This window comes from Archocentrus centrarchus, chromosome 11, assembly GCF_007364275.1.
Source record: "Archocentrus centrarchus isolate MPI-CPG fArcCen1 chromosome 11, fArcCen1, whole genome shotgun sequence".
NCBI classification, from domain to species: Eukaryota; Metazoa; Chordata; class Actinopteri; order Cichliformes; family Cichlidae; genus Archocentrus; species Archocentrus centrarchus.
In genome coordinates this window covers 5,466,958-5,482,855 of record NC_044356.1, presented here as the reverse complement: position 1 = coordinate 5,482,855, position 15,898 = coordinate 5,466,958, and the positions used below count along the sequence as shown (strand labels likewise).

At 47.5% G+C, this 15,898-nt stretch overlaps 1 protein-coding gene across 3 annotated transcripts; it reads right to left on the bottom strand.

Annotated features, from left to right (window-relative positions):
• Nucleotides 1-189: 189 nt before the first annotated feature.
• Nucleotides 190-15,609, bottom strand: LOC115787593 (polyhomeotic-like protein 1). 3 transcript variants are annotated; one of them, XM_030740340.1, is made up of 15 exons: nucleotides 15,249-15,609; nucleotides 13,148-13,275; nucleotides 11,727-11,846; nucleotides 11,250-11,321; nucleotides 11,027-11,155; nucleotides 10,780-10,944; nucleotides 10,595-10,676; nucleotides 8,949-9,925; nucleotides 8,654-8,789; nucleotides 8,390-8,568; nucleotides 8,212-8,302; nucleotides 7,354-7,441; nucleotides 5,625-5,850; nucleotides 3,159-3,369; nucleotides 190-2,059 (listed from the first exon to the last, which is right to left on the bottom strand). In XM_030740340.1, exons 2-15 carry the CDS (start codon nucleotides 13,268-13,270, stop codon nucleotides 1,908-1,910), a joined length of 2,751 nt encoding a protein of 916 aa, XP_030596200.1. In that variant the 5' UTR covers nucleotides 13,271-13,275; nucleotides 15,249-15,609; the 3' UTR covers nucleotides 190-1,907. The 3 variants fall into 3 exon arrangements, with proteins under 3 accessions (XP_030596200.1, XP_030596203.1, XP_030596202.1); XM_030740343.1 differs by having other exon boundaries at nucleotides 5,625-5,832; XM_030740342.1 differs by having other exon boundaries at nucleotides 13,148-13,272.
• Between the last annotated feature and the right edge of the window lie 289 nt (nucleotides 15,610-15,898).

Here is a 15,898-nt window from a genome sequence, read left to right as displayed (position 1 = left end):
ATCCAATTTTCACATACAGTCTATAACTTCAAGATTTTTGATCTTATCTGGGACGTCCAAACTTTAAGGGATTATGGATTGATTATGGATGATCTGTTCTCACTGGTTACATTTGGAACATACTGATCAGTATGTTTCAGCATACTCATTACACAGTCTATGTGACAACAAAAACACAAGCATCACAGCTTTAAAACACTTCTGTGATTATTTATTTGCATGATAGTATTAATTAACCTCTTCTTGTCAAAACCAGCCCCTCCAGATTTTGCAGATTATTGCGAGCAAACATTTGATTACACGTGGCTTCCTTCCACCAATCTGAAAAGAACATTTTTGCAGAACCCACCGTTCTTCTGGGAGAAAAGTGCTACTTTCTGGGAGCGTGAACACTACATGAACACCGGTCAGACGCTGCACGGGTCAGCACAGGTCAGACTGTCCTCAGGTTCGAGTCCTTTTTTTTTGGTGTTTACAGTATGCAGAAGGACCTGCTGATGTAAAGACTCAAACATCCTGGGAGAATGAAATATAAACACGTCTATCAAAGATTAGCCTTTTTAGCCACAGTCACTAACAATAAAGCCAAAGACAGCCAGCTAGCTACAAAGGTACATACTGTTGGTAGTTACACGCTATGTGACAAAGCTATGAGGAAGACAGCAAGGGTCCCTTGATCAAAGGTCGCTACTATTCAGTCACGCTTTTTGGGAAAGGCAACGCATTTCATTGCTTAAGTAAGAGTTGTAAAAAAAGGAGGTGCTAATATAAAACAAGGAATGATATGAAAAGCAGTTAAAAAACAGACAATCCTCATCTAAACCTACTGTTGTAGAGAGAAAGGCCACGAGGTTCACAGACAACATGAAGGACGTCTACAGCTTAAACAAGGCAGTCAGCAAACTAATGTGCATTTAAATAGAAAGGCAAACTTTACACTTATTACAGTTTGAAGGTTCACTCATTCACACAGTCATTCATTCAGGCATGACCCCCCCACATAGGTCCACATGTGGCCAGCAGCTTCTCCTTTGCAGACACTTCAAATTAACATCTTTGTGCTGCTCATTTTCATAATTGATCACCTTGTAAGTGCACCAGATCAGGAGCAGCTGCTTGTACCATCTGAGTAATGCTGACAACTGCTGACGGACGAAGAATCGCAGAGGTGACCATTTCTGATAAAAAGCTTGAAAAGAGGGAACAGCGTTTCTTTCTACTGCTGATGTTCTCTATGTATAAAAAAGAAGGTCAAAATGAGGAAATGTCCACATTTTCATCACTCCAAGTATGAAATCTCTTTGAACCTTTTGGGATTCGGGTTTCAGCCAGTACCCTGTACTCTCACAGTACCCTGTAGCTCAAAGAAAACCCCCCTCCAAAATCAAAGTGCCACCATATAAGCGATGATGCCTGCTCCTCCCAGATAATTAGGAAGTGCTCAGCGGCCATTTGAATGAAATCCATGTTTCTGCAGGAATGCTAAACTAGTTTAAGAAAAAGAACCTGGAATCTTTTTTCCAAAGTTCTTCCTTCCAAATCCCATTACAAAATAAAACGGTGTGTTTGCCAGAGTCACAGCCTACGATCAGAGGAGCCCTGTTCACGGAGAACCAGCAAATACCGTAGCTTGAACAAGTCTAAGCAATTAAAATACATTCAAACCGTTCAGTTATAAGCATTTGGAGCAGAATTTGTACCTTCATCAAAATACACATTTGAAGGATTTTTACATCTTGTCCAACTGTGACCTTTGAGAGTCAGAAACAGCACCCTGCAGAGTCTTTGATTAGTTTGGAATATGAACTGTACTTCATACATTCACCTGCAGGACGCTCCATGTCTGACCTGGAGGTTGGTGGCGAATGCCCGGGGCCTTTTATAGAAAAAAGAAAAAAAAACACTGTTCAGTCTCTCAGGCTGTTGATGTGAGCGCAGATCTTGAGGGCAGGACCGAGCTTGATGTTCATGGTGGACATGAGATGCTCCTCCTTCAGCAGGAGCAGGGCCTGTCCGTCGATTTCCTGCGACAGGAACTGGGAGGCGAGCTCCTCGCACCCTGAGAGGAATAAAAGCAGAGGAGGAAAAAACAGAAATCAAACAGCAGCAGGTAAAGAGAGACAACGGGACAGTAATGAAACAGGGCGATCGACAGCGCTGCAGAGGGGCCAGCTAATGCAGGAGCAGTGCGTTCATTTCTGCTGCTAACAAATGAAGTTCTGCTGCTTACTCTCCTCCACCTTCTTCACACTCTTCATTTCGTGCCGCCGTCGCACGTCTTTAACTCTGGTCTTCTCTCCCCCAAAGCTGGCGTTTCGTCCTCGACTCTCTGGGCTCGTCTTTTCTCTTAAAGCAGACGTCTCAATCCTGTAACCCGGCGAGCGCGGCCCAATCCAAGACACGAGTGTTCGATCATGATCTTTACCACCATTTCAGACATATATCAGTACTCATACAATCATGTGCCAATATAAACTGTGAGCCATAAACTGGCTTAATAGCTGGCAGACTCTGCTGTGGGTCCTGTGCTGTTGAAGCTGAGTTCTTTCTTCCCACCATCGCAGTGTGTTTCTCACTGGGGATGGTCTAATCTCTGGGCTTCTCCAGCTCACAAGGAGCCGGTTGAGGTGGCTCGGGCGTCTGACTAGGATGCCTCCTGGGCGCCTCTTGGGTGAGGTATTCCAGGCATGTCCCCTGGAGGAGGCACCAGGCAGACACAGGACACGCTGGAGAGATTATATCGCTCGGCAGGCCTGGGAACACCTTGGGGTCCCCCAGACGAGCTGGAGGAGGTGGCCGGGGAGAGGGAGGTCCAGGCTTCTCTGCTTCAGCTGCTGCCCCCGTGACCCGGCCCCAGATAAGCAGAAGAAAATGGACAGGTCGGACGGACGGATGGACATCTGTAGCTTTAAAGCACCTGCTTTGATTTTGGGTCACTTTCAGACTCTGACTGGTTTCTTCTCTACGACAGCAGCAGGTGGGGCTCACAGGTATTATCGTGTCCAGCTGCTCACTGACACAAAATAATGACTAAATGTAATTTTTCTGTTCAAATAACAGCAGCTAATCTAAACACGTGTGACTGCTACATTATCCAGCAGCCCTACATCTTTATGTGAATCAGTGCTGATGATAAGGTAAAAATCACATCTTCTAACCTTGTAGTGATGAAATGAACTGAGACACTTCCTCCACACTCCACTGGGAGGGGCTAGCAGGCAGGCAGGCGGGTGGTGAGCTCTCTGCTGGGAGTGGAGGAGGAGGCGGCTGGTGGCAGGATGCTGAGGAGGCCGGTGAGAGGGACATGGGGTCATCTTCATCCTCGTCTGCACTGGACTCTTCGTCTGAATGGCTCGACTCTGAACGGCACTGCAAGCGGGAGAAAAAGAGGTGAGCGAGGCATAAAAAGCATTCTGTGGTCAGCAGCAGGGCCCACCGGAGTCCTCGTCTGACTACAAAAACACGATGGAACCCTGTGTGCATATCTGAGAATAGAGCTGCAGGTCAGATGGTTACAGCTCCCAATGAAGGAGAGCAAACCCGGAGATAACCGAGCAGCCGGCCCACAGAGGAGATAAGTACAAGGTTCAGTGGCTGCACAGCAGCCAGTACAGGGAGCAAAGGCTCCTCTGCCATGACTGGAAGTCAAAAATGCACATTCAGATCTATTTTTACTCTGCTGTTACAAAAGTGTGTGCTGAGAGGTCTCCACATGCTGCTGCTGACTACCTTTGTTACAGCGCAGGAGAAATTTAAAGGGGACTTTTTATTTACAGCTCTGTATATGCAGTTTGCTCTGGGTCTCTGTGCTCACAGCTGCATGCCTGACAGCAGCACAGTGGGGACACGTTCTCTGAAACAGCATTTAGAGCAGGCAAGAGTTATTTGTACACATTAGAAAGGTGAAAGGTCACCTCTCACAATGAGATCATGTGCGCTGTGTTGTTCCTTTTAGGTTTCAACACAAAGCCAGGTCCATAAAGAACTGATTTTCAACTTTAATGTGATTATGAGGTTATTAAAAAAAAAAAAAAAAAAAAGCTTTCCAGAAACCTGAAAGCTGCTGCAGAAACATATTTATGCCCATTACTCTGAAAATGATATTCTTTATAAGGTTCTAGTGTCCACAGACTTTCAGAGCTGCATTTCTGCCAACAGGATGATAGAAAAAGAACAACAAACGGACCAATAAAAGTGTTAAAATATTAAATCTTTTTACAAAGATAAACATAATAGCTTCTGGGACAAATATTCAGCACATCACTCACCAGCCTTTATTTAGAGGCCACTAAAGTCTGGATTCACATACCTCTGAGCACATCATCTAATCTGCTGATTCTTATTCCAGCAGCTGCTGCCTTTAGGGGGCGCCACAGCAGACCATCTGCCTCCATCTCACCTTATCCCAGCATCCTCCTCTGTCACACCAACCCTCTGCATGTCCTCCTCCACTACATCCATGAACCTCCTCTGAGGTCTTCCTCTCCTCCTGCCTGCAGCTCCATCTTCATCCTCCTTTCTCCAGTATATCCACCCTCCCTCCTCTGCACATGTCCAAACCATCTCAGCCTTGCTTCTCTAACTTTGTCTCCAACCTGCTGATCCTGAGCTGTCCCTCTGATGTCCTCATCTCTAATCCTGTCCCTCCCAGTGAAGTTCTGAGCATCTTCAGCTCAGCCTCCTGTCTTTTTGTCTCCAAACCATCATCACAGCAGGTCTCCCTGCCATCCCGTAAACCTTCAATTTCACTCTCGCTGCTCTCCTTCTGTCACTCCTGCACTCTTCTCCACCCACTCCACCCTGCCTGCACTCTCTTCTGTCTGTCCATTGCTTTGGATGGTATTTAAACTCATCCACCTTCACTCCCTCTGCTCCTTGCAGCTTCACCTTTCCACCTGTCTCCCTCTTATTCACACACATGGATTCTGTCTCACTTGTACTGACTTTCATTCCTCTTCTCTCCAGAGCATACCTCCACCCCTTCAGGCTCTCCTCCACCTGCTCTCTGCTCTCACTAGAGATCACAGTGTCATCTGTGAACATCATAGTCTATGGGGACTCCTGCCTGACCTCACCTGTCAACCTGTCCATCACTGCTGCAAACATGAAGGGGCTCAGAGCAGATCCCTGATGTAATCCCACCCCCACCTTGAACCATCTGTCATACCTCACCCATGTCCTCATCCATGTCCTGCACCACCCTCACATACTTCTCATGCAGAACCACGGTTCCTCTCATGGATCATCAGCTTTCTCTGGATCTACAAAGACACAGTGCAGCTCCTTCTGAGCTCCTGAAACTTCTCCATTAGAACAAGTTAGAGAAGCTCTGAAACACTGACCATCTATGATGGTCAGTGTTTCAGAGCTTCTGATGTAGCTAGCAGATATGTTGTTCTGTGTGCCAGTTATTGCTTATGAATGCAGAAGCATTTTTAGGAAGCTAATAAAACCCTTGAGCTGATAGGTGATCACTTTGACACTGCATCTGGACCTGTTAACCAGCACGCAACCAAAGACTGACTGCAGGCGGAAGCCAGAAAGGTTCCAGTGCCAAAAATCATCCTACAGATTAGAAGATGAGAGGTCAAGATCCTTGTAGGGACTGTACACCCCTGCCTCACCTTGACAGGTAGGGGCCTCCCTGCTATCTTGGCACTGGCTATTTCTGAGCTGGTCCTGCGGGGAACCCTCCTCCTGGCGATTCCTCCCTCGTCGTCCGAGTTGGAGAGGTGTCCTCGGCTCTGATCTCGGTCCGGAGAGCGATCTTGAGCTTGACGCTGGCCGTGACCCTGCCGCGCGCTGAAGTGCTGCCTGAAGCTGACGTTGTACCTGGGGAACCAATACATACTGTATCGTAGACAAAGAGTGACATATACGGTACTGAAGCCAAGACGAGCAGCACATAGTTTTGTCTCTTTGCACCATACGTGGCATATAAGCTGCACACATGTAGTGGGCAAAGGGACAAATGCAAAGCAGAAGCAGAAAATGTCAAATCATATACTGACAACATACTGCTACAAACAATGCAGACGAAGCATTGTTTATATGCTGAAACATAATAAATACAGTGTACATTTTAATATGGAGCACATAGAAGAGACACGTCAGACTGCCTCCACTGTACTGTGAGCTAACATGCTGTGTGGAAGTGGATGAAGCGGGGCTATCACAGTATTAAACATCACGACAACATGAAACACACATGCTGTGAAACGTACAGCTGGAGCCACCTGAGGGTTCCCACAGCAGTGCAGGCGCCTTTAGTTACACTGAGTCTCACTGCAGACTCACACACAGATCACCTGAGGACGTCTCTGAGGCTGACTCTCACATGATTCATTATATCAGTGTTTCCCACACACACACTTTCTGTGGGCCGTGCTGGATTTACTGAGATTTTTATTTCTTTTAGCCAGTTGTTGTGGCTGTAGCTCAGTAGGTAGAGCAGGTCATCTACTGATCGGAAGGTCAGCGGTTCCATTCCTGGCTACTCCAGGCTACATGCCAATGTATCCTTGGGCAAGATACTGAACCCCAAGTTGCTCTCCGAGGCGACCGTCAGAGTGTGAATGTGTGTGAATGTTAGATAATTAAAAGCACTTAGCTTAGTAAACATGGAAGTGCTTGTATGAATGGGAGTGCATGGGTGAATGTAAACGTGTTGTGTAAGCGCTTTGAGTGCTCTGACTGAGTAGAAAAGCACTATATAAGAACTAGTCCATTTACCATTTACTTGCAGACTTTATTTCCTGCTCCAGCTTTAACCTGCTGTTCTTAATCATTTTATTCTTGTAATTTCTTCTTTAATTTAATCTTTTTATTTGTTCTGTTGCTGTCATGTTCAGTTGGATTCTGTGTTTTCATTTACATTTCTGTTAATCCGTTTGTGAACTTTGAACAGGACTTTATTATACATATGACACTATGTTTCATTTACTTAGGAAACACACACACACACACACACACACACACACACACACACACACACACACACAAACACACACACACACAAACACACACACACACACACACACACACACACACACACACACACACACACACACACACACACACACAGTGCTGCTATTACAGTGTAATTACGTGGGAAACCCTGCATATAACTAAAAGAATGAAAGTAGGAGGCTTTTAGACATTTACAGCTTCATGCAGATTTTTGTCACATTTTGTTGACATCAAGAGATCAGACCTCACTGCACATTATATCTATGAGAAGCTGCACTGTAACTAGGAGACGTTCATCATTTGTACTGTGAAATAAGCTGAAGTGGCTGCAGCTGTTTGCAGTACAGTGATTTATTCTGTATATGTTTCATGCGTTTGAAGTACCTCTTGGCACACGACATGGAGCAGAACCTTTTGGTGCCTCTGAACTGGCTGGCAGGAGCAAAGTTTTTACAGTACTCACACTTCAGCACTGAGGGGAGAGAGAACAAAGCACAGGGTAAATATATCACTTTACACTTTGTACACAAGTAAATATGTTGCATTGTGTACTCAAATGGCTTTAGAGTCTCACAGCACACACAGAAAACAAGACTGTGATGAGATTTTCTAGCTCTTTAGTGCTGCCTGCAGTTTAGAGCCAGAGGTGGGAAATTCCTGGCTTGAAGGTTATAATTAAAATCTTTCTGCATTCCTGCAGCTCAGCACAAACAAACAGAGGGCAAACCAGGGTCATCATCAACATTAGACCCCACAGGCCCTGTCCACGTGAGAGGACAGTTCACATATAGTTCGTCTTTATCCTTCTAGATCATCTCTGAACAAGTCTGACAGTTTTTAGGAAGTCAGCTGTGAACCAGTATGGCACTCACCTCGTGCTGCACCAAAGGGAAAATAATGTGAATGTGCAGAAGGAAGTATGCATGTGTCCATGATGAGAGGCTCGTGATCATAATAATTTGACAGAAAGTCAGACTGTATGGCTACACACACACCCAAGTTTAAATCACTAAGAAATCTAGAGGATAAAGAACACTAAAGACCAGCAGGGAGGGAAAAATAAAATATGTACCATTTCTAATGCACAGCTTTTTAGAGATTTCAGCAGCACAGAAATCACATTTCCCAGATTGTAAGTACTGTTGCTCACACGGTGATAACTTCACCTCAGAAACCTTATAGAAGTTGTTTAGAGTTCAACTTCAACACTCAAACATGGCCTGAAAGCAGCTGGGCTGTTACCTGTTGCTGTGGTAACAGTCTCTGATGGGTTAGTGTCTGGACTGTCATTGGTCAAATCTTCCCCAGCCGAGTCCTTTACTGGACCACAGACCTGTCAGTCAAACACAAAGGCAATAAAAAAAGAATCCCTCAGCGACCAACATGCCAGCTACAGAAACTACAAATCCCACATACTCACAGGGAAAGGCTCCGCCCCTTCCTGGATCACAAAGCCCTCTATGAGGTGCGTAAGAACCTGTGGTTTAACCACAGCTTGAGGCGGCGGAGCTCTCTCCCCCTGACCGCAGGCCCCACGAGACACCAGCAGCACCGGGGAAGGAGAGGAGGCTGGAGGGGGCGGAGGAGGAGCAGCAGAGCCTGAAGAGGTGGAGGAGGATAAATACTGTTTTTCACTGGGAATGTGTTGACAGTAATTTACAGAGATATATTTCTGTGTTATTACCTGCATCCACGGGATTGGCCGGGAGGGCCGAGGCGTGATCTCTGACTGGCTGGAGCCGTGGAGGGGAGGGGCCATCTTCGTCGTTGGCTGAATTAGAGTCCAGCTTTCTTTTTATAGAGCCAGTCATCTGCTTACTCTAAACAAAAAGTTTCAACACATACAGGCACACACTCAGATGTAATACAGGTAAAGGCTGGGCAGCACCTTTGTTTCAGTGCTAAATCACCATCTGTAACACATGCAGAAACGTAAACATATCATTCACAAGAATGATTTTACTCTGGCTTCAGCTCACCTGTGGTGTCTGACCCCCTGATGAGTCTCCATTGGTGGTCACACCAGCTGATGCCCCTCTCTGCTCTTCAGTCACCAGGGGGAGAGAGATGGAGGGGCGAGACAGCGAGGCGGGAGGAGATGAAACGGTGGAGGACTGGGAGGGGGCGGGGCTCGAAGCCAGCTGTCCGTTCTGACTCTGTCCGGAGCTTTGATTGGCCTGTGGATGCACCTGAGACACCTGAGCCAAGGGAGGAGCCTCCTGGGGTGACTGAAGCGTCTTCAGCCCCACCCCTCGGCCCACGACGCCGCCCTCTCTGGAAGCGATGGACGCCACCATGGTGAGCAGGCTGGATGAGCTGGTGAGGACGGCGGCTCCATCCTGGCTGCAGCTCCCACGGGCCAAGGCGAGAGCCTGGGCATTTCCAAGTGTGCTCTGCCTGGCCCCCACTATCTGGACTGGGATGTGAGGCGTGTGGGGTGGCTGGGCGGAGCTGCTGGCAGGAGGTGGGGCGGGTAGGATAGGAGGGGGGTTCCTACAAGGCAGCTGGAGGGGCAGGCGCAGCCCCTGTAAAGTCTTAGGTTGGATGGGGATGGGTCCGTTTCCGTGGCCTGATTTCTCAGCACTGAGTGAGGTTTTCTGCAGAGGCTGCACCACCAGAGTCTGAGCGTTGACCGCTGGTTTGATAGTCGCTGTGCCAACTGGGTACCCGTGGGGCTGGGATGTCGCGTTAGATGTCAGGACCAGAGTATGCGCTGCCGTGGGAGCTGTGGTTCCTGTGGTCAGGGTTCGAGTACTGTGAAGTAAAAGCTGGGAGAGAGGGATGGAGGATGAGGAGGAAGATGAGGTACCGGAGGAAGAGCTGGGGTGGGCTTTGAGGTTAGTAGGCTGGGGGTAGGTAGGGATTTTGATGTGAGGTGGTTGGGGTTGAGGCTGGCTCAGTTTGGTGGGGGACTGAGGGGTTGACTGGTGAGAGGGCTGGACCAGAGAGTAGGCAGCTGGAAAAAGAAAAAAAAACCTGTTTAGTTTGTTTAAAGGGACAGTTCACCCCAAAATGAGGGTTTCCTCTGACCCCATCCATCGACCTACACTCCAACTAGCATGACGGCTCAGCTGAAGAGAAACACCCTGTAGGTTTAGTCTTCATCACAAACTTCTAGTCGCAGGTAGATGCAAGCTTTATTCTGTCATACGGCTGATGGGCAGAGCTTGTAGAACTAGTGTCACAGATCACAGTCGCACCAAATAAAATCTAAGTTGAATATTCACTGATACGGAATCAAAACAGGGAAAAAGGGACCGTCATCTGAAGTCATTTAGATTGGGGTTGGTCCTTCATACAGACACAAACAGCATGAAGACAAGGGGCTGGCTTGCACAGTGGCTTGCAGAGCAGCAGGGACTGGAGACAGCTTAAATAGCATGTCCTACACGAGACTTTAAGATCAGCTAATATACACGGATTGTGGGCTCCCTCTAAAGCTCTGTTTTTAGATTATAGGATCAACTGTGGAGGGGAAGTGCCGTGTCACGCTATGATTTACCATTTAGTCTGTCAATACCTGCAACTCCTTTGTTACACGTGCAAGCATCTAAACCACTCTTATGTTTATAAATGCTTTCATTCACAGAAGCTGGTAGCAGGCTTCCTCTTCTTTCTTCCCTACCTGAGTCACTTCTCTCTGGGGCTTCGGTCTTAACACCCACAGCTTTGGGACCTGACACACCTCGCATTGCTAGATTCTGCACCTAGAGATGGAGGCACAGAGCAAACATTTGTGTGAAGACAGCTCTCCATCGCTGAGAAAAGCAAGGAGGCCTCTTCAGGCCATAACACATTATTTCCACACACCTGATCATTATCTGATTGGCTGCTGGATGAGGAAGTCGGAGGCACTTCCTGCTGCTGTTGCTGAGCCTGTGGCTGCTGGGCAACAGTTGCCACAGCAGTAGTTGCAGTGCTGCCGGGCATGAAGATGAGCTGGGAGGGGATAGGCGTCCTGAGGGAGCGGTTCACCTGCAGGATCAAAAGACATTAAAGCCATTAAAATGCACACAACTGAGAGGGTGCCGCACATAAACCGTCTAATTCTACTCACTCTCAGATACATCTGACCCTGCCCTCCGGCCGTCCCACTCAGCAGCACCGATTGGCTGATTGTGGATGTTGCTGACGCACCCATTGGACGGCTGCTGGTTGTAGACCCCGATCCGGACGTTACGCTGACCTTAAGAATAATAATGTGAATCTTTAATATGTGAATCTCATGTAACTGTTTTTGGCTGCTTGCGTGAAAAGGTGGCTGAACTGAGAGCACATACAGAGGCTGCGCTGGTAGCCTGAGAGGAGCTGCTGCTGGAGGGGCTCGACTGACGACTGGCAGCCAAAGTGGCCTAAAAAACAAAGAGAAATATAAAAAGGAAGATAAAGAGAAAAAGCTTCAATAAACTCCAAAAAGAGCAAAACTGAGCTGATTACAGAGGCCGTGTGCAGTTGATGCAAACGATGCTCAGCTCTGTTGGCCACGAAGCCTCAAAGTTTCACAGCTGAGCAGCACCGACTGTGTGCGTGGCCTTCACATCTTATTCTTGTGGTTTTCACTTAAGTTTATTACTGTGAGCAGGTGGTGCAGATGCAATCATTTTCTCTCCTTATACGCCTCCGTTAGTGTCATCGTGCATTGCTGCATTGCTCCTGACAGCTTTTCTTTGTGCTTTGCAAAATTCTTGGGAAACAGTTGCTGGATATTAATAACATCAAAGAAACAGAGTGAAATTTGGAAATGAACTTGCACTCACCTTTACCTGTTGCACGGCGGCCAGGTTCTGCAGCTGGGCAGCATTGTTGATCTGCTGCTGCAGCATCAGCTGCTGGAAGTACTGAGCTGCATTGGGCTGCCTCTGTAATGCCTGCAGGGCCTGGAAGGACGAACAGAGGAGCAGCAATGAAAACTGCATGCAGCATGAAAAGTAAAGTGTTATGGAATAGAGACGGAAAAGATGACAGCAAAGAGCCAGAAGAAGACAGGAAAGGAAGGAGGAAGGGGAGAAATTTAGGACAGAAAAGGAAGTACCAAGAAAACAGAGGAGAAGAGCAGACGGAGAGACGAGCGCAGAGAGAGCAAAGCTGCAGAAACCTCCTGCCAGCTGCCTGATGTATGAGCACAGGCTCCTACAGTAATAAGTTGGGGGATGAAAGCGAGCACGGCGGGCTGGATTAGTGTGTGCTGGGTGACAAAGACAGATGGCCATGCAGGGTGACAAAAGCCTGAGAAAATAACACTGAGCCTCCATCACACCCAGCACGACTCAGCCTCTGCTCTTCTCCTCCCTGATTCAGTCACTCTTCATCAGCTTCTGTCCATCAGCAAACACATAAATCAGAATCTCTAAAGACAAACGAGCTGCCCACAGACATGTTTACACTGCAGCCACAGGCACAATTTGGACATGAAAATGGAAAGACAACATCATTTTTTACCAATTTATATTACAGTTTTCTTTACTGGCAGCATTAAACTGGCTCCTCCTACATCCTCATTAAAGTTCTGCCACAAGAACAACAACAGGGAGCTTTTTATGAGTCTTGCAAAAGATCTGAATGAGTTTTAAACAATGTGAAGAGCCACAAGCTCCCGCGAGTCCCATTTTTTAAAGTCGAGACCTGCATATGTGCAGTCTAACCCCCAGGGACGCAACCTACTTTTAGCCCAACAATAACCACTCACAAGCAGGACGATGCAGCCCGCTGCTGGACTATCACCCTCATGGTATGATGCAAGCATGAGAACAACAAGACTTTAAAGATGGCACGGGCCATTAAAAGCCAGCCTATGAAGAACATGATCATTTCTTTTAATTTAAAAACAGGAACAGTAAAAATAAGCATGGCGAGCATCGGTTTCTATCAGGGATGTCTTCATGTTTCGAAGTGCACGTCAAGCTTTAGCATAATGGAAAGATGAGCAAACATAAAAATCCAGACATGCTCAGCATGAACACGGAAACCCAACAAAATCGAACACGTTTTCAGGGTGAGGACGGGATTAGTTATAATCAATCTTAACCTAAAACTCATCCTAACCTGAATGCTAACGGCAGCTGTGAAACCATCCACCCCCCCTCCATCCTTCCATACCCCCCAGGACTCATTCTCAAGGTCTAAAAATCAGTCTGGTCCTCACAAACACAGCCACAGAGGTGCAAACACTCACACCTACCTGGACCGCCTGCCTTTCATACAGAGACATGGAATTCATGGGAGAGGGGCGGGAGCTGGTCCCAGATGCGGCGCTTCCATTGGTCGAGGCCCCCTGCTGGTTCTGCTCTCCGTCTGTCTCCATGGCTGCTGAGGAGACAGATGAGGCGTCCGTCAGTAACACGAGGAAGCAAACGCAGCTTTCTCCCTCTGAGGGTCTGATGTAGTGGAGAGAAACAAATAACGAACACACCTGTCACTGCACCTGACAAACAGCACACCTCACTGCGAAACACCGTCTCCAGCTGTTTGACTGATGCAGTTCCGGTCCTCGCTATTTTTAACACTTTCAACATTTTAAAACGTGATCGTTTTTCATGGCAGACAATCACAATATCTCAGAGTCTGACAGACAGCTGTGTTTTCCTGTAGACTGAGCTCCACAGAGGAGCAGACACAGGTTTACACCTTAAAGGGGTCCTAATAAGCTTTTCCTTTTTCTGTCACATGCATACTGTAACAATGGTGTATTAAAAACAACCAAAGCTTCAAATAATGAGGTCAGCATATATAGAAGCTCAGGATTCGGTTCTTTATGATGCCCAAAGAAGCAGAATCTCAGTCACACAAGAGCTCCACGACCTGCTGTTTACAAGCAGCAGCCAATCAGTATGAGCTGCCCTAAAGGTAGAGGGAAGGGATATAAAGTCTCGTTTCAGGCAGTCGATGAACTGAGCGGCTTCACTGAGGCCCACTGTGACGTGAACAGGGATCAGCTGCTCTGTCGGAGTCCAAGAATATGCAGTTAGAAACAATCACAGGTCCCTGTAACGCAGCACGTGGAGGAGGAGGGGCACAGATTCATTTCTCTGACATGTCTCTCAACCAACCCACCACATTCTTCTGTTTTACAAGCTGTGACACTGCGAGCAGCTGCAGAGTAACACTAACCACATGCAGCGTGCATCTGCACACAGGAAGCCTATGAAACGACCTCTGAACTGCACAACTAAATACTGACGAGGTCAAATCTCAGGTGTTCACAGACCCATCAAATAAATGTAAGAAGAGCTGTCACAGAATCCGATTTTCAATGATCATGGTAACAAATGAATTTCTGATCATTTTATTCCTGACTATAGAAAATGATGGAAAAAATCAGCCTAAATATCAGTTAAACCTGTAACTGTTTAGTGTGTGTGGTCATTTACAGCATGGAGGTGGAAGGAGTGTGTAACCATAACTGTACAAAAGCATACAAAAGGACCACCACAACGACACATTCATGATGATGACCCAATATGGATGTCATCACCTTTATTGGCAGTACGTGGTTATTGTTACACGCTGATCAGTAAACAAAGGAAACTTTAATAAAATGCAAATTTTCAGATAAATAACCTGCATGTTTGCAGCGTGGGGGGGGGGGGGGGGGGGGGGGGGGGGGGCACAGAAACTTTAAACAAGTTGCTGCATTTTCTTCTTATTTCCGACCATCTGACAAACAAAAGTGTGTTTTATGCCTGCATAAATGAAAACCCACATACAGACGAATAATTACAAATACACATTTCACATATATATATAAATTATTTTATATTATTTTGCAGTTCTGCAGATGCTTTGTGTGTATTGGCATGGGGATGGAGTTACTCCCAATTTGTGACCGTTAATGTAATTTTTAAAATGCGCATTTATTTCCTCTTTGCAGGAGTGTGCGCAGCGGCCAGAGAGCTCTGCCTGAAATAAAAAAGGGGGAAATGTGCTCCAGCACAAAGGCTCCTGCAGGAGAAACACTTCTTTCTGCACCTTACAGGACGGATTCAGACCAGGTGTTCACCACCTTTTTAATTCCTGCAGTTTTCTTTATCACTGCTCCTCCTCCTCCTCCTCCTCCTCCATCCCGTCCCAGCACCTACAGCCTGCCTCCGTCTCCAGCCTCCACCAGCTCAACAACAACCACCTGAGCAGCTCGCACAGCGCTAACGTTAGCTAGCCATCCTCCATGTTTCAGACCAGTTAACACTGGATCCACCGGAGGCTGCTCCTCCTAGCCTCCCGCTAGCCCCCCGCCTCCGCCGCTGCTGTCTGGCTCGTTAACGCGGCTCTCGCTCCGTCCTTACCGTCACCGGTCCGGGATCGTCCGCCTCCTGCTGCACCGGCTGCCCGCTGCAGAGCGACACCGAGCGCTGCAACGATGTGCCGGGCTTTTTGTTAGCGCGGTGCCCGGTGCTGCTGCTTTTTTCCCGTCTTCTTCTCTGTGCAGGAGGCTCGGAGCGGCAGCAGCAGCCCTGATTTTACTGCTCTGCATAAATTTGCAGCTGATGTGAGGAAACGCCTCCTTTTTCTTGCTCGGCCCTTTCCGGCGCTGCACGATGACGGAGCAGGTCGGGGAGAGGGGCTCACTTTACCCCCCAGAGCTCCGAGAACTCTTTCTGACGGAGTCCAGAGCAGCTTTGTGTGTCGGTGCAGCCTCTCCATTCATCCTCGGTCTGACACTGCCTAGACTCCTTCCCCTCCTTTTCCGCCAATCTTTTCTGATTGGCTGCACCTCGCAAACAGAAGGTTTGAACAGCAGGTGGGTGGGGCTTCTATGCCGTTAGGGATATCCCCTCTCTGTGTGTTTAGAGCAACCTGAAGTGTGAGCTATAGGCACAGGGATGAGCTCATTATTAGAAACTCTGTCCATGTTTAATATGAATGTCCATCACTGGAACAGGACATCTATGACAGGAAGTAAGGAAACACTGAAGGGATCCACCACTTTAATATG

What these genes read in the sequence shown, in the direction of transcription:
- LOC115787593 (XM_030740340.1), bottom strand. Translation starts at nt 13,270, where the DNA reads ATGGAGACAGACGGAGAGCAGAACCAGCAGGGGGCCTCGACCAATGGA. An exon ending in GGCCAATCCCGTGGATGCAG is followed by an intron (nt 8,569 to 8,653) that starts GTAATAACACAG and finishes CCACCTCTTCAG; the next exon opens with GCTCTGCTGCTCCTCCTCCG. An exon ending in GGAGGCCCCTACCTGTCAAG is followed by an intron (nt 3,370 to 5,624) that starts GTGAGGCAGGGG and finishes TCCCGCTTGCAG; the next exon opens with TGCCGTTCAGAGTCGAGCCA.